Below are 19,242 nucleotides of genomic sequence, written 5' to 3' on the forward strand. Positions count from 1 at the left end.
CCAAGGAACTGCAAGCACAAGCTGACAACTGGGAGAACCATTTTAATAAGGACTCCTCAACAGGTCTGGCACGTTTAAGATTCCAAGTCAATGCGGATGTAGTAAATACGCTTCGAGACGGGACTTTTGAAAAAAAATGTCGCCCAAGAAGAAATGAGCACCCAGGGATAATACCTGAGAACGTAAAAACAGAAACCGCTTCCTCTTCTCCTGTGTATCTACACAGACATTAGGAAAACCCCATACCTTTCCACCCCAAAATAACTTATCACTGTTACGATAATACAGCCTCATCCCCCAGTCTTTTATCACACTCAAATACAAATGTCACCAAAAGTGAAGTTCTTACATACTCTTCTTCTAAAGATATTTGAAAAGATATGAAGCAGTGATCCTGTGAGTGAAAATTTAAGACAGAACCGGGTATGTCTGAAGCAGCCAACCAGCGAAACGCGTCAGAAATCCACGTTTATTATTTCAGCTAAATACACACTTTGAAATGAATCTATTGTGTGAGCACAGTTGTACTTGAATAGTTTTTCACAGAAAAATAAGGAAAAGGCTTGAGCAGTGATTGAGAATCAGAGCCGCCTCTACAGCAGATATTTTGCTCAGATAATGGATTCATACTCTAGCGTTTCTCTGAGCACAAGTGACACCAGCAGAATGTGATTCGAGGTGTTGTATCTGGTGCACGTTTATGTATATTTAACAAGATAATGCCAAGCACTAGATTTCGAATACAATTATATCCCATTTCTTTTGGGTATCCAAAGGTTGTCCGTTGACAATTCTTCCTGTCCCTCAGCCTGTCGTTTTCTCCCCAGGCAAAAAATATGTACAGGAGAGAGGAGGCATAGCTTCTTTAGGGACCTCCAGTATCTCCATCAGATATTTCTTAAACATTTCAAGGGTGGGGGGCTATATTTTTTTGATTGGGGAAATGTTGACAATCCTTAAAAACACTAGGAGTCACCTTAGACAAGCATTTCACTCTGGAGAAACACTCTGACCTAGTATTTAAGTAGAGTATCTCTGTGCTTTGGAAACTCCGCACCATTAAAAAAATACTTTGATGACGCCTCCTTTCGCCTGTTGGTACAATCTGCTATTCTGAGTGTCCTGGACTACTGTAACATCATATACTTAGGCGCCTTCAAGAAAATCACCAGGAAGTTGAGGTTGGTCCAAAACACTGCCGTCCATCTCATCTTTGGCTTGAAGAAATGGGAACACATAACCCCGTTCTACCACAAGTTGCACTGGCTGCCGTTCAAATCCAGAGTTCTATTTAAGTTCTCATGCATCTGCTACAAAGCAATATTTGGTCTGTCACAGGATTATCTTTACCCACACTTCAACCTGAATTACAACAATAAGAGCTCCCGCAGAATAAATCTGTTCGCTTTTCCCTCACTGAAATCGTGTCATCTTAAAAGATTCTTCGAAAGAACCTTCTCTTTTCAAGCGGCCAAATTAAACTCATGGCTCGCCCAAATTGTGCTTGATGCCTCTTCTTATCTCAATTTTAGAAAACAGATTAAAACTCAACTTTTCAACAGACCAAATCCTTAACGCTCTCCATCACTATCCCTCCCCATTCTTTTAAGATTGTTGCTCCCTCCTATTGGCGTGTGTGTGCCTTTTTTTTCCCTTCACTTAAATTGTAGACGTGTAACTTGTTTGACTCTATGATTGCTTTGTTATGTTCTTCAATTCCAACTACATTGTTTGTACTGCATTTAACTGTTGCGAACCGCCTAGAACTCCCTGGGTATGGCGGTATAAAAAATAAAATTATTATTTTATTATTATTATAAGAATCACGTTGACCATGATTCTATAAATGGCGCCCAAATCATAGGCATCGAGGTATGCAGTGCACAGGGTACGTCAGTCTTAAGTTAGATGCTGTTTATAGAATTGCACTTAAACTGGACTTAGGTGCTCTAGGCGCTCCTTATTTATGCCAGGGTTTTCTTGGCCTAAATACCAGTGCCTAGGTTAGGCTTCTACTGTACCTAACACACCCATAGTCTGTCTCTAACCATGCCTACTTTCTATTAGGCGCCTTGGACTAGTGCGTAACGGAAAGTGATAGGCACCTACTGAGTTAAGCGCCTACCGTCCAATTCATTTAATTTTTTGCCAGTTGTGAGCTACTAATTGCTCATTATTGGCACCGATTAAGCTTTTTAAATAATTAAGGGCTCCTTTTACAAAGCCGCAGTAGAGGGATTTACCGCGAGCTGGTGAGGTAAACGCTCTGATGCTCATCGGAATTCTATCTCTCGGTCCCATAGTAGAAACCTCTACCGCAGCTTTGTAACAGCTGGCATAAATTAGGCCGCCTGGATTGGCTAGGCCTTCCAATCTAGGTGCCTAACTTTAGGCATTTTTAAAAATATAATCTGGGCCATTGAATTTTATTTTGATTTTGTGTGTACGTTCTTAAGTGGTTGCTATTGTTGACTGCACACAGAATTAATTGGAAACTGAGTTAAAATCCAAATAAATAATTAAAGTAGAAGTCCACGAGGACGTGCAGGCGATATCAAATTGCCTATCCAGAAGGGTATAGCTCTCCTCTTGTTGATCAGATTGGTTGGTGATAAGCAACTGTCCAGAAGGGCCACGGGGACTTAGGAGGCTGGATGTTTGGATAACTGCTGTGCTGGTGTTGACGGATACTGGGATTATTTTGGGACCCTATGGTTAGAAATGTGCTGGCTATAAGCCTATAATGGGATCCGGCATATTTATCTACTCAGGAGAGAGGAGAACAGTGGAGAACACCAACTGCCTTAGGAAATGGGTCATATTCTGCAGGCAGTTCTGCTGTGTGGCTGGCAGCTGGGATATAGACTTGGCACGGTAGATGGAAATAATTGGGCAGAGCAAATGGACCAGATGGTCTTTTTCTGCCATTACCTACAGGACTATCTTTCCATCTTTCCAGCACTAAGACCGACTACTGGGGCAGATAATTCCGAGTCTCTTAGAAACATGCTTTGAGAATCTTAAACTCACATTAGACGCTGCCTTCTCAAACTTTGCTACGTGTGAGATTAGGACATGCTAGCTACTTTTAAAAAGATATTTTTGGGAGGGGCATGCCATGGGCAGAGAGCGAGTGTGGGTGCGTTAACCAGCTAACATATCTGTGTTAGCCTGTGCTGACTAATGCAGCGTTAATGTGGGAATATCGCCTCCTACATAAGAGGTAGTATGTGCTTCCACATGAATATTATGCAGGTACCATGCGCTAATTCGAATATTAGCACACAACCTGAAAAAAAAATTATTTTAAGAAAATTTAAATTGTGCCATGTTAAATCCGGGCTTAGTGCGTGAGACAGTCCTGTGTTAAGCCGGACTTCGGTGCATTTTAGTAAAATGGCCTTTTTTTCCATGGTGTTTTTATTCTTTTGATTAAATGCTTATCCAAAAGGACAAAGCGTTGTACAAAGTATTTAAAAATAGCTGGGAGACAAACATTTTTAAATTATTAGACATGCATGAACTAATTATTAGCAACTACTTGTCAACACCCTCGTATGATTTCAACTCAACCGAATCCTCAACGGCACCAATTAGAGCTCAAAATGTCTCATTGCTCTAAGCTTGACGTGTCTAATCGTCATTGGATCCAACTCCTTATATTTTTAATTTTAAACTTTACTAGTGCTTATGCAGATACCTGAGGACATAGTGGTCACAGCTACTGGTGGTAAATTAGTTAGGGGGATAAGCCTTGAAAAAGCTAACAAGCGAAACATGTCGGCATTTGTAATCCCTAGCCAGAGACCACAATATTTAAGCTAAGTATAACTGAATATGTTTTATCTAATATAATAAAACGGTAAGCCGCGCATGCGCATTTCCTAAGCGTGGGTCCGTTTTCCGTGAGCTGTAGCTAGGAAGTGCGCATGCGCGGCTCACCCCCTGCCCTCTCCGTTGTCTCCCGGCTCCAGCGGCGTCACAGTTTTCAAAGAGCTGCGCGATTGTTTCAACGCGGAACCACCAGCCGTTAAAGCTCCTGGCGCTGGCTCCCGACGGTGGAGGAGAGGCAAGGTAGAAGAAGATTTCCGCCGCCGCCCCCCCCTTCCCTTACCGCGGCCCCGACTGACGATTTCAGCAGCATGTCCAGCAGTCTTCACACGCTGCTTCGGGCCCTTCTACTACCCTGATTTGCTCCGGACGTGCCAGAGTAAATCAGACCAGTAGAAGGACCCGAAGCAGCGTGTGAAGACTGCTGGACACGCTGCTTGAATCGCCATGTGTACTCGGACCCGCGGGAAGGGAAGGGAAGGGGGGGGGGCCGCCGGCAAAGGACTCGGGCCCGCGTTTGTAGTTGCGACTGTGGGAAGGGAAAGGGGGTAGAGGAAACAATAATGCTGCTGCACAGAGAACTGGTGTGGGGGGAGGGAAATGGAGGGGGAGGGAATGCTGCTTTGGACACACAGACAAAGGGAGGAAGGGAGACAGAAAGACAAGAAGAAAGACACAGGGGCAGGTGCACAGGGGAACTGGTGTGGGGGGAGGGAAATGGAGGGGAAGGGAATGCTGCTTTGGACACACAGACAGAGGGAGGAAGGGAGACAGACAGACAAGAAGAAAGACACAGGGGCAGGTGCACAGGGAACTGGTATGGGGGGAGGGAAATGGAGGGGGAGGGAATGCTGCTTTGGACAGACAGACAATGAAGGCAGACAGACAGGAAGGGAGACAGAAAGACAAGAAGAAAGACACAGGTGCAGGGAGATATACAGAAAGACAAACAGACAAAGGGGGCCAGGGACAGAGACAGACAGAAAGAAAGACAGCGGGAGTTGCGTAAGGAGAAGTGCGGGATGCCGCAGAGGGAACTTTTCCAATGGGTGCAACTGGGCGGCTGTCGGGAACCTCTGATCAGGGGCAGAGCAAGGTAACTGTATCATAGGGATAAGAAGGAGGAGGGGGGGGAGAAAAAGGAAGGGACACCTATTGCTGGACAGGGGGAGAAGGAAAGAGGTGCTGATGGACAGGGGGTGGGTGAAGAAAAAGGAACGGAGGCCTATTGTTGGACAGGGGGAGAAGGAAGGTGCTGCTGGACAGGGGGGAGGTAAAACAAAGGGAGAAGGGCTGCTGCTGCATAAGGAGAGCTGTGAAGGGGTGGTGGTGGACACAGGGGAGGTAAAAGGAAGGGAGAATGGACAGGGGGAGCAGGCAAGGGGTGGTGATGGACAGCCAAGGAAAAAGAAAGTCAGAAAGAAAGAAAGAAAGCGACTAAGGAGAGAGAGAGAGAAAAAGAAATAAAGAGAGACACACACACATATATTCTAGCACCCGTTAATGTAACGGGCTATAAGATTAGTATATATATAAAAAGTTAAACATTCAGTAAGCATAAGCACTAGTAAAGTTTAAAATTAAAAATTAAAAATATAAGGAGTTGGATCCGATGACGATTAGACACGTCAAGCTTAGAGCAATGAAACATTTTGAGCTCTAAGTGGTGCCACTGAGGATTCGGTTGAGTTGAAATCATACGAGGGTGTTGACAAGTAGTTGCTAATATTACACCTACTTGGTTGTATATGATAAGTAATATACCCTTCTTTAATTGATGTTATAGTTCGTGCACATTACCTGATTGAACTAATTATTAGACATACACGAACTAAACAAACTTACTTATGACTTGAAAACAGCGGGAAAAGAGGGAGGAACTATAATTTTATAGAAAGAATACATAAAAGGAAAATGCAATAGGAAAAGGGAAAAAATTTAAATATTGCTGGAGTAGATAAGCGATAGTAAGAACACAAGTCAGATCCCAGTGTTACACCTCTTTTTTTGAATAGATTATTTTACCCACAGAACAGGGTTTGTGCCTATTTTTGTGTGACCTGAGTGTAGGCATGTTTAAAGGAAGAATATGGACAAAATTTTATGGAACACACAGGTTTAAATCAGTGGTCTCAAACTCGCAGCCTGCCAGGTACTATTTGGAGGCCCTTGGTATGTTTATCATAATCACAAAAGTAAAATAAAACAGTTTCTTGATCATATGTCTCTTTAGCTCTAAATTACAATATTATTATTAAGACTTAGCCAAAAGGAAAGATTTATAAACTATAATGAGTTCTACCTCATGCAAAATTGTCATTTCTTTAATAAGACATTAACGATTTTTTTCTGAGGCCCTCCAAATACCGACAAATCCAAAATGTGGCCCTGCAAAGGGTTTGAGTTGGAGACCAGTGGCATATAGGAAGAGGAGATGCAAATGTTAAGAGCCTTAGCCAAAAGGGAGAGGAGGAGATAGTGGATTCTCTGGATGAGCCATTTGGCCTTTATCTGCCATCATGCTACTATGTTTCTATAATCTTAAAGTTCTATGACATCACAATGCAGGTGTAAAGAGCCTTAGCCTAGAGAAGTGGTCTCAAACTCGCAGCCCGCACGGTACTATTTTGAGGCCCTCAGTATTTTTATCATAATCACAGAAGTAAAATAAAACAGTTTCTTGATCATACGTCTCTTTGGCTATAAATGACAATATTATTATTAAGACTTAGCCAAAAAGAAAGATTTATAAACTATAAAGAGTTTTGCTTCATGCAAAATTGTTATTTCTTTAATAAGGCATTAACTCTTTTTTCTGAGGCCCTCCGCGTACCTACAAATCCAAAATGTGGCCTTGCAAAGAGTTTAAGTTTGAGCCCACTGCTTTAAATGTCCATGAGTACACTTGACTCAAGATTATTGCAGATTTTTTAAAGATTATTTCATACACTTTAGTGCCCATGTTGTCTTATAATTCTAAATAAATCCAAATAGATGCCGACTTGGACTTCCTACCTAGGTAACCTGCTATAAAATGACTCATCAAATATCTTAAGGTTTTCTTTTGTAAGGGAACCTTTAACCAGGACTTCATTTGTAGCTAACAAGGAAGTGGAACTAGTGGCTTAGCGAGGGTGAGAGGCACATGCTCCTTCCCTGCCCCCCTTCCCACTACCACCTGCTGCTTCCTTTCCCCACATACCTCTTTAACATTCTTGGCACGAGCAGCAACACCCAATCTGCTGTTGCGTCTGGGTGGGCTCTCCCTCCGACGTCAGTTCCTAGGCACAGGTCCAGGAAGTGACATCAGAAGAAGAGCAGACGCAGGCACGACAGCAGTTTGGGGGTTGCTGCTTGCGTCAGGAACGTTACAGAGGGACGGGGGAAGGGAAGCGGCACTCATCCTCCTCTCTGGCCCTGCTCCTTCCCGCTCATCCCCTGCCGCGTGCATGCATCCCTTCCCTTCTCTCGTACCTCTTTAAATTTTCCCGGCACGAGCAGCATCACGAAACTTGCTGCCCACGTCGGTGCCGGCTCTCTCCGATGTCACTTCTGGGTCCCGTGCCTAGTAAGTGACATCAGAGCGAGAGTCGACACGACGTGAGCAGCAAGTTCATGATGCTGCTCACGCCTGGAAAATAAAAGAGGTAATGGGAGGGGGGTGTTGAGAAGGAGTGGGGGCAGCAGAGAACAGGGGAGGGGCATCACTCACCCTTGCAACGCCACTATCCAGGCCATTTCCCCACAAACTTACCAAGCTGCAGTAAGCACCATGGGGTGAGTTAAAAATAAAATTATTTTTTTTGGTGAGAGAGCATGTTTGGGGATAGAGAGCAGGTGTGTCTGCGCTAATCAGCACAGCTGCCTTGCCATTAGAGAATGACACGGTGACAAAATTCATCACCGTTCCCGTCCCCGCGGATAACCGCGGGAAATAATCCCATGTCATTTTCTAGTGTCTATTTCAACCTCAGTCCTTCTTCAAAGCAAAGCTTGCGGGTCAGTGGTTGTGGCCATTCATACTCTGATTCTTATGTGAGCCAAGGATAATGAAGCCATTGTGACATCACTGATGTGATTGGCTCTTAGGCACTGGTGGAATGAGGCATTATGACATCACAACATCTGCTCTGGATACCAGAGACTGTCATTCTGTAGTGTCTGTTTCAACCTCAGTCCTTCTACACCAGCATTCATCAAAGCAAAGCCTGTGGTCAGTGGTTGTGGCCATTCATACTCTGATTCTTCCCTCTCTCCTTAAAGAATGACATGAAGATGGTTTCCCGCGGTTATCCGCGGGGACGGGAACGGTGATGAATTTTGTTACCGTGTCATTCTCTACTTGCCATGCATTAATAAAATAGTGCAGGATTAGTGCATGAGCTTTTACAGCCTGGAACATAAGTGGCGGTTAGGGCTGACATGCTAATTTTTGTTTTATCGACAACATTAGAGCATGGAGGAAATATTAGTGTAGGAGGTCTATATGGGCCAGACTGATAGGGAAGGTCAGCAAACTGGTGAAACAGGAAGCCTAAACTAAGGTCCAAACAAATTATTATCAACACCAGTAAAAGGGGTAAAAACTGAGCCCGACAGCCAGAAAGGGAGAAATACATTTTAGAATCAACGGTTTCTATTGATGTCTTAGAGAATATGACCATAAACATTCAGAATAGTACAACTCATAACATCCAGCGTTTTATAATTATTAAATCCACCCCCTCTCCCCCCACTCCAATCCACACTTTCTACTCCCCATCGTAAATAAACGTTAATAGGCAATAGGACATTAAACAGAATATTATCTACATATATTAGCATAATAATCAAAATACATGTAACATAGCAACCGAGTAATTAAAAGATAATTAGCCAAAACATTATACTAGTCCAAGAAAGGAAGGTGTGACTTGAACCAACATGGTTATACTTTGACCCGCTTAGCCTATTAACCAACATAAGAACATAAGACCAAAGGTCCATCGAGCCCTGTATCCTGTTTTTCAACAGTGGCCAACCCAGGTCCCAAGTACCTGGCAGAAACCCAATTAGTGGCAACATTCCAGAGCTCAGATTGTGATGTCATAAAGCCTCATTCCACCAATGCCTAAGAGCCAGCATCATCTGTGATGTCACAATGGTTTGATTGTCCTATACTTGGCTCACATAAGAATTGCCCTACTGGGACAGACCGAAGGTCCACTAAGCCCAGAATTCTGTTTCTAACAGTGGCTAATCCAGGTCCCAAATACCTAGCTAGATTCCTACCCCATGTCAAATAATCAAGTGCCTCCTTCAGGGAGAGATACATTTTAACCAGACTGGGTTCAAGCTGTTCTTTAACTGATCTGATACTATAGGTCCCTGATGTAGTCTTTTTGGGTACAGTTTTTAATGCTTTATGCTGCTGTTGTTGCTAATAAATTGTTTGAACATTATAGCACATGGCTATTAAATCGGAAAATCGGCCATGGCAAAAGTGGCCTTAACACACCGAAAAGATCCACATCAGGGTACACTAAGACCACTTTTTGCCACAGTTTAGCAAAAGGACCTTTTTATCCCATACTTTATCAATGGGAAGAAGCAGAGAGAATCAGGCCTTTAGGGTACCTTGACTACTTCTCTAATTTGTAAGGAGGTAAAGAGGGGGTTTTCTACTCAAAAATATTTGAAAATATTTTAACATTAGACCCCCAAAAATGAACTTGACTCCTGGTTGGCCACTGGTACGTGCGTTTCTTAAGGTGTGTTTTCACCCAGGAATAGTTCAAGCTTGCAGCCTCTTTTACATAGCCGCACGGAAACAGCCCCGAAGCCCTTTCATTCTCTGTGGGCTTCGGGGCCGTTAGCGCAGAGCAGCCACTAGCGCGGCTTTGTCCAAGAGGCCGTTTAATGGCAATGAAAAGAGAGAGCGCTATTTTCAAAGGGTGGAATTTATATTTTAGTGGGAGAAGAAACGAAGAGATTTTTGTTTTATGCAAAATACTTTTCCGTTTGAAAGTCAAACCCTGACTGGATAGATGAATCGCACGGGTGCATTCCTTTCTCAAAGGCTTACTTGATTTGCATTCCTGTGTTTTCAGATCATCAGAAGCTGGATCGGGAAGCACGAATTTGCCGTCTTCTGAAGCATCCTAACATAGGTAAGACTGATAGTCTGTGACTAGGCCAATATTGTTTGTGTAGGCATTCTCTCGAGTGAATTATGATTCTGATTGTAAATGCTTTAGAAAATCAGGGGTGTCAAAGTCCCTCCTCGAGGGCCGTAATCCAGTCGGGTTTTCAGGATTTCCCCAATGAATATGCATTGAAAGCAGTGCATGCACATAGATCTCATGCATATTCATTGGGGAAATCCTGAAAACCCGACTGGATTCCAGCCCTTGAGGACCGACTTTGACACCTGTGCTTTAGATGAAGTTCTCTTTAGATATAGTTCTAATCTAGATGCTTTAATGTGGAATATGTTAATAGGGCCGTTGACTGTTCTCCAATATTTGAGAACTTGGGAACCTACTGAAGACAGCTTTTGCTTGTGAAGGTATTCTCTTGATTGAACTGTGATTCTGATTGTAAATGTTTTAGAAGTATTTTTCTATTTATCTCTGTATGTGCTAGTTCTATGTTGATTATGTATGTTCTATGCAAACCGCTTAGGTTTAAGGGGGTTAGAAATTTTTTAAATAAATAATACATTTACCACTGTTGGGGAAGACAGAGAAGCCTTGTTTTCCGTAGGACTATTTACCCGTTTTTCCCACCACACAATACACTGACACATAGGGCTCCTTTTATGATGCCACGTTAGTGGTTTAATGTGAGTGATAGCGCACACGCTAAACTGCCGGCCGCACTAGCCGCTACCGCCTCCTCTTGAGTGTTTTTCGGCTAGTGCGGGGGTTAGCGCGTGAAAAAAAAGTCACGTGCGATAAAGCCGTTAACGCGGCTTCGTAAAAGGAGCCCATAGTCCTATATACGAAGGCCAGTTCTCAGTCTGAATTTGTGATAGGGTTCCAGGCTATGGGGTTCGTAATGACATATCTAAAAACCCATCCAAGTCGGCACTTGGATGGCCTAAAAGACAGGTTGTCCAAGTGCTGATAAACCAACTTTCTGGATGTGCCGAGGGACTTTTTATGCCTTTGAATGATGCTGTGCGCCCAGAGTTGAAAGGGGCGAATTTGGAGGAGTGGTGTGGGCGGGATGGGGGCCGAGCTAGACTTAGTCATCCTGCAGGGATAATCAAATGCTTTACTAGACATCCTGGACGTAGCTTAAACTTTCTGAGTTAGATCAGTGTTTTTCAACCTTTTTACACCTATGGACCGGCAGAAATAAAATACAGTGGTACCTTGGATTACGAGCATAATCCGTTCCAGGAGCATGCTCGTAATCCAAAATGCTCGTTTATCAAAGCGAGTTTCCCCATAGGAAATAATGGAAACTCCCACGTCCAAATAATAAAATAATGGACATTGAAATTTAACATAACAGCTAACAAAAGAAGCAATGTGAAATCAGAGTTCAAGCATTTATTTCAGAAGGATTTAGCACAGTAGAGCCCGGTAGTGTTCGTAGTCTTCAATCTATAGCCCTATTCCTCTGCCCACCAACCCAGCCAGCTGACTAACCATTCCCCTGAACTGTATCCATGCCATCCTGTTTGTCTGTCTTGGCTGTTTAGATTGCAAGCTCTTTCAAGCAGGATCCGTCTTTGTGTGACTCTGTACAGCGCAGCGTGCGTCTGGTAGCACTATACAAATCATTCATAGTAGCAGTGGTACTCTCCACCCCGCCCCCACCATTACTCACCATTGCTCTCTCAGCCCTACAAACTGAGCACCCAGATTAGCACACCCATCTTAAAACCTCACTGGGTCCCTTTGGATGCAAAGTATGCAGATATAATAATAATAATAATAACTTTATTTTTGTATACCGCCATACCAAGTGAGTTCTAGGCGGTTCACATTAATTAAACATAGTTACATACAGTTAAGTATTAATTGAACAGAGTTGCAGGCAACGAAGTAGATGGAATTGGGGAGCAGGATAGAGTGGATCAAGGGGGGTGGGGGTGGGGGCTAATAAAGGGGGAGGGAGGAGGTTTAGGTTCTTTGAGGAGGGGGCAATTAAGTGTCCTGGCCTTGGAAGAGGTGTGTTTTGAGTAATTTTCTAAAACTGAGGTAGGAGGAAGCCTCGAGGATTAATTGGGCTATCCATGGGTTTAGTTTGGCGGCCTGGAAGGCAAAGGTTTTGTCGAGGAATTTATTAGGGTCACAGAGTTTTAGGGAGGCTCCCAGATATTCAAGAACGGCATCTTTCGCTTCTTAGCCCCTCCGGCATCTCGCGCCTCCCAGGTGGCCAATTGATTCAACTGGTTCCACCAATGCCAAAACGCCGGAGGGTCAGGGACCGTCCAGCACTGAAGAATACATTTCCTGGCCAGTAAGCTCATCCTATATCTTTAATGTAACATCTGAATTTTCACTGGTACCTGATTGCCCTAGTGATATCGAAGTTGAAGTGCGTTTACTCAATTTAGCTTGACTAGGAACTGGTAGTCTTGCGAAGCAAGGTCAATCCCCACTGAGGATAAATTTTTCTCATTGAGGTCAATATCACCTTTATCAGGTGACAAAATTTTCCCCTTCTGAACTGAATAGATGCTTGCATGACCGTCACACATCAGTAACCCCTTATAAAATTACTCCCCCATAGGATATGCGTAAAAACATAAGAATCGACATACTGGGACAGACCCAAAGGTGTATTGAGGGCGAGTTGCACCCGGGCCAGCGTCACCCTCCCCGTCCTTGTCTCCGCCAGCATTATGAACTTGCTGCCTGCATTGTGTCAGCACTCCCTCTGACGTAACTTCCTAGGTCCTTGACCCGGAAGTGACATCAGAAAGCGCCAACACTGACGTGGGCAGCAAGTTTGTGATACTGCTCGTGCTGGAAAAATGAAAGAGATACTAGGGAAGGGAAGGGGTGCACTGCTTAGCGGGGGGGGGAATCAGGAAGGAGTGGGGGCAGAGAGGAGGATGGGTGCTGGCACTCTCACCTAGAGGGTGCCTGAGGCAGACCACCCCACCCCCCTTACTATGCCACTGGACAGTGGCCAACTCAGGTCCTAAGTAAGATCCCAAGGAGTAAAACAGATTTTATGCTGGTTATCCCAGGAATAAGCAGTGGATTTCCCCAAGCCATCTCAATAATGGCCTATGGATTTCTCTTTTAGGAAATTATCTGAGCCTTTTTTAAACCCCGCTAAGCTATCTGATTTCATCACATTCTCCGGCAACGAATTCCAATGTTTAATAACATGTTGAGTGAAGAAATATTTTCTCCGGTTTGTTTTAAATCTACTACTTGGTAGCTTCATCATATGCCCCCTAGTCCTAGTATTTTTGGAAAGATAGATTGTGAGCCCACCGGGACAGATAGGGAAAATGCTTGAGTACCTGATTGTAAAACCGCTTAGAAAACCTTGATAGGCGATATATAAAATCCTAATAAACTTAAACTACCCTTTCCACTCCACTAAGTATTTTATAGACCTCTGCTATATCACCCCTGAGCCGTCCCTTCTCCAAGATGAAGAGCCCTTGCCGCTTTAGCCTTTCCTCTTAGGGAAGTCGTCCCATTCCTTTTATCATTTTTGTCACCCTTCTCTGTATCTTTTCTAATTCTGTTATATCTTTTTTTGAGATACGGCGACCAGAACTGCACCCCGTGCAGCTGTACCATAGAACGATCCAAGGGCATTATAACATTTTCATCTTTGTTTTCCAGACATAGAAAGAAATGCTTTATGTTTAAAGAATGATGCTGCCATTTATTCCTGCTAAAATCTTGGGGAAAAAATATAGTAATTTTAGTGAACTGGGCACAAACAACTAGCTAATTAGCTAATTGATAGTCTTGAATGAACAAAAAATGGCACAGAGAAGAATTAAAAAAAAAAAAAGAAGATAAAGAATTACTGCCACTGGAGTAAGCGTGTATTGGCAGCCGCTGAGTATCCAGAGGGCTTGGGGGTTAGTGGAAGGCGTTCACAGTGGTTTCCTTCAGAGCCTGAGAATATGCGGTAGACAGCCTGCAATTCTCCGGCAGCAGCAACTGGCTGGTCTCAACTGGGGGGCAATGAATTCAAAAAGGAGCAGTCGCCTAGATGGAAGACGAGGACACAAAACCTGGGGTGTTCTGTATTTCATCCAGCAGAATAAATGAGACAATGTTAGAGCCTTTTTGTACATGTGGCAAATCACAACATTTGGAGACTGACCCAGACTCCAATGTATTGCTGAGCCAAGAATGAACTAAAACAACAGTGGATAGAACGGCCATGCAATGGCACTTACTGCCCTTCTCTTTTGCTACCATTTTAAAAAATGAACCAAACACAAGCTAGGATTCTTACTGTATCGCTATGGAATTGGACTGGTCTGTCACTAGTCACAGAGTTGCACATGGAAGCCTTTTAAGAACATAAGAGCAGCCTTACTGGGTCAGACCAAAGGTCCATCAAGCCCAGGAGCTCATTCTCGTGGTGGACAATCCAGGTCCTTAGTACCTGGCCAAAACCAGCAACATTTCAGAATCTCAAGATTCCGGAACCTCAAATAGTAGCAACATTCCATGTGAAATCCCCAACGAGTTGCAACATTCCATGCTACCGATCCAGGGCAAGCAGTGGCTTCCCCCATGTCTTTCTCAATAACAGACTATGGACTTTTCCTCCAGGAACTTTTCCAAACCTTTCTTAAAACCAGCTACGCTATCCGCTCTTACCACAACCTCTGGCAATGCGCTTAACTAGTCTCTGAGTGAACAAATATTTCCTCCTATTGGCTTTAAAAGTATTTCCCTGAGTGTGATGAAACCTATCAAGGTACCGGGATGTTCCATATGCCTAATATTTCCTCCTGATTGGTTCTCAGCGCTGTTACTTGCTATTTCAAAACACAATGTATGATGGGAGGAAATGATTTAAAAAATACCTCTTAGGATTTTACATTGCAATGCTGTAAGAATAGTGCCATAATAGAGAGAGATCATTTACCTAAATTGGATAAAGGGAGAGTGTGGCACAGTGGTTAAAGCAACAGCCTCAGCACCCTTTATACAAAACCTGTAGCACGTTTTATAGTGCCGGCTGCGGCGGTAACAACTCCAGCGCTCACAGAATTCCGCTGCTATTTAATATATTTATAAATGATCTAGAAACAGGGACGAAGTGTGAGATAATAAAATTTGCGGACGACACCAAACTATTTAGTGGAGCTCGGACTAAGGAGAACTGCAAAGAATTACAAAGAGACTTGAACAAACTAGGGGAATGGGCGACGAGATGACAGATGAAGTTCAACATTGAGAAATGTAAAGTACTACATGTGGGAAGCAGAAACCCGAGGAACAACTATACGATGGGAAGGATGTTATTGAATGAGAGTACCCAAGAAAGGGACTTGGGTGTAATGGTGGACATGACAATGAAGCTGACGGCACAGTGCACAGTGGCCGCTAAGAGAGCAAACAGAATGCTAGGTATAATCAAGATGGGTATTACAACCAGAATGAAAGAAGTTATCCTGCCGTTGTATCGGGCGATGGTGCGTCTGCATCTGGAGTACTGCGTCCAATATTGGTCGCCGTACCTTAAGAAGGATATGGCGTTACTCGAGAGGGTTCAGAGGAGAGCGATACGTCTGATAAAAGGTATGGAAAACCTTTCATACGCTGAGAGACTGGAGAAACTGGGACTCTTTTCCCTGGAGGAGAGGAGACTTAGAGGGGATATGATAGAGACTTATAAGATCATGAAGGGCATAGAGAGAGTGGAGAGGGACAGAAAGAGAGAGAGAGAAAGAGAAAGATTGGAGAAACTGGGACTCTTTTCCCTTGAGAAGAGGAGACTTAGAGGGGATATGATAGAGACTTACAAGATCATGAAGGGCATAGAGAGAGTAGAGAGGGACAGGTTCTTCAAACTTTTGAAAACTACAAGAACGAGAGGGCATTCGGAAAAGTTGAAAGGGGACAGATTCAAAACCAATGCTAGGAAGTTCTTCTTTACCCAACGTGTGGTGGATACCTGGAATGTGCTTCCAGAGGGCGTAATAGGGCAAGCAACGGTACTGGGATTCAAGAAAGTATTGGAGAATTTCCTGCTGGAAAAGGGGATAGAGGGGTATAGATAGAGGATTACTGCACAGGTAAAGGTTGGGGGTTAGTGCAGGATGCCTAAGTGCATCCACGGAACAGCATTTTAAGCTATGTTAGCCATGCGTTAGATGCAGTCATGGGCAACTCTGGTCCTCGAGGGCCAGAATCTAATTGGGTTTTCAGGATTTCCCCAATGAATATGCATTGAAAGCAGTGCATGCAAATAGATCTCATGCATATTCATTGAAAACCCAACTGGATTCCGGCCCTCGAGGACCGGAGTTGTCCATGTCTGTCAGCTAGAGCCTTATTCGTCTTAGTAAAAGGGTGTCTCAGTTTGTACCTGAGGCAATGAAGATTTCAATGTCTTGCCCAAGATCACAGTGGGATCTGCAATGAGATTTGAACAGAGCTTTCCTGGGTTTTCTGCCAAGTTCTCTAACATTAGGCTACTCCTCCACTTCAACATACTGTTCCGTTTCTCCTATCCATTTCCTTTATGACTCTCCTTGGCTTTGGAGAAAACCACCACTACATACAAGAGATCTATACTACATACTTAAGATTCATATTTTCCTTTTATCTATTTCTTATGTAAAAATTTGTACCCTCACTTCTTGCATTCTGTAATTCACTGATTGCCCAGCCTTCTTCGATGTGAACCGCCTAGAACAGTGGTTCCCAACCCTGTCCTGGAGGAACACCAGGCCAATCGGGTTTTCAGGCTAGCCCTAATGAATATGCATGAGAGAGATTTGCATATGATGGAAGTGATAGGCATGCAAATTTGCTTCATGCATATTCATTAGGGCTAGCCTGAAAACCCAATTGGCCTGGTGTTCCTCCAGGACAGGGTTGGGAACCACTGCTCTAGAGCAGTGATTCCCAACCCTGTCCTGGAGGAACACCAGGCCAATCGGGTTTTCAGGCTAGCCCTAATGAATATGCATGAGAGAGATTTGCATATGATGGAAGTGATAGGCATGCAAATTTGCTTCATGCATATTCATTAGGGCTAGCCTGAAAACCCAATTGGCCTGGTGTTCCTCCAGGACAGGGTTGGGAATCACTGGCCTAGAAGTCATTAGACTGTGGCGGTATAGAAGACTAAAGTTTTTATTATTATTATTATTACATCATCATGTTATCAGCTGGCAAGTTACTTGCATATTCTAGCAACGCCATACTTAGCTCATTCTGCACTGACCTACTAAAGAGATCATCCTCTTGAAAGCGAATCACAGATGTGCTAAATATTTGCATAAAAAGCATCACCTACAGTTTATTGGTTGACAAATATTTCTACAATGGGATTAAGAAATAATCTTTTTTTTTTTGTAAATCTTTATTAATTTTAAAAATAGAAATAGTGCAATACAATGAATTTAAACAAACAAATTAAGAAACGCACTTTAAATATGCAAATAATTAAAAAAACACTCATTTTCTCCTCCCTCCCCTCCTTAACTAATAACAGTAGATATACATTTATAATTTCCATACAATAAATAAAATAAGAATAACAAACAATACATTTCCCACCACTCTCCCTCCCACTCTGGATGTGTAAGGAGGTCAGATAAAAAGAAAAGGTACATGACATCTATTGTGACTCAATAAATGATGTCAATGGGCTCCACACCATGTTAAATACTTTACTACAACCTAAAATTTCAGCGTTCATTCTTTCATATTTAGAACTAGAACACAAGTTTGCCTACCAGAAAGTATAATTAAGTCAATCATAACATTTCCAATTGCATGTTATCATTTGAATGGCTACTCCCGTCATTATTAAGAAAAATTGGCTTTTAGAATGTTCCAAAGAAGGTTTAACATGTAATAAAGTACCACAAATTATAGCTTCATAAGTTAGTGGTATCGATATTGACGCCATCATGGATTTTTCTAATAAGATGTTTGTTCCTTTAATCAATTATTGGACCTGACCTGTGCTAAATAATGTCAGAACCGGATTTTAAAAACTTCAAAAGCTGGAAACAGGTTGAATTGTTTATTTGCTGAAAGCTCTTTAGGGACCCATTTAAATCTTCCTTTATCCTTCTGGGAGTATGTGTGTAAAACCTGACTCACTAAGAACCTGTTATTTACTGATCTCATGTCTGCTCCTTGTGAAAACAATACATTGTAAAAATAGGTGAAGCATCACCTGTAGAAAGTGACTAAAAACAAAAACAAAAACAAAAAAAAACGATGGCTGAAAAGTTAGAGGTTTATCACAGCAAGATGAGAAATTTTCTGATTTTTGTGCAAAGGAGCCAGAGGGGACATGATCGAAACATTCAAAATACTGAAGGGAATCAACTACTTTTATGAATAAAGATTTTCTCATTGGTTGAATAGACATCTACCAGGGAGAGTAATTCTGATACGCACACAAAATCCTGTAACACCGTGAATTTAAAAGTCATCCTTCTATGCAAGAACTTGTAATGTTGTACTTGCTAAGCTCACTGTGCAGAGAAAAGCTCTCAGTCAGTGCCTTGGTAATACTGACCAGATCTTGATACTAAAAAACATTACACAGATCGGGATGGTGCAGACAAAGTACAAAAGGGGGGACTTTTCTTGAAGCAGCCTACGGGCGAAACATGTCGAAATGATAGGTCCCTTCCCGACGTGAACAAGAGAATAACATTAAGAAACAAAGATAAGTTTTTAATGTTAAAAGTTTAAAGTTGATTATCTTAAATAATAAAATGCTAGCCGTGCATGCGCACTTGCCTTGCGTGTTCCCTGATCCCTTTTCTGTCGGGATGTGGCAAGACAAGTGCGCATGCGCGCCCTTCCCTGCTCTCCACCTCACAATACGGCCCTACCGGCCAAAGCCGCGGCAAGGCAGTGCGGAGCGGCGGCTGCCGGGAGGAGGCCGCGGCGGCTTGAGGCGAAACGCGGTGCAGAGCGGCGGCTGCCGGCCGCTAGCACCCCCTGCCCTCTCCGTCGCGGCCCAAGAAAGACGTGGCAGTGCGAGGCCTGGACATCAACGCCGTGCGATGCGACGCCTGCGCGATGCACAAAAAAGAAAACTTTGCGTTTCGCCTGGGCAGACATGTTGGTGGTGGCGGCTGTGGAAGAGGGAATGGGAGCAGACACCAGCTCCCCGCGACCCCGCAGAGGCCCCACACACTCCCCCAACTCTGCTGACCCTTGCCCCTGCCTGTCCCACAGGGCCCCCTAGCAATCCTGGCCCACAATAGTCGGCCCAGACCCAAGG

General features: G+C 43.4%; 1 protein-coding gene across 2 annotated transcripts in view; it reads left to right on the top strand.

The window, feature by feature from the left end:
* CAMK2A (calcium/calmodulin dependent protein kinase II alpha) overlaps positions 1-19,242 on the top strand; it is a 220,790-nt gene that overhangs the window by 69,694 nt on the left and 131,854 nt on the right. For both annotated transcript variants that reach the window (XM_033927288.1, XM_033927289.1), the window contains exon 3: positions 9,921-9,980. In XM_033927288.1, coding sequence (XP_033783179.1) covers positions 9,921-9,980 — 60 coding nt within the window. The remainder of the gene's footprint in view (positions 1-9,920; positions 9,981-19,242) is intronic.

Source organism: Geotrypetes seraphini, chromosome 18, assembly GCF_902459505.1.
Source record: "Geotrypetes seraphini chromosome 18, aGeoSer1.1, whole genome shotgun sequence".
In the NCBI taxonomy this organism is placed as follows: domain Eukaryota; kingdom Metazoa; phylum Chordata; class Amphibia; order Gymnophiona; family Dermophiidae; genus Geotrypetes; species Geotrypetes seraphini.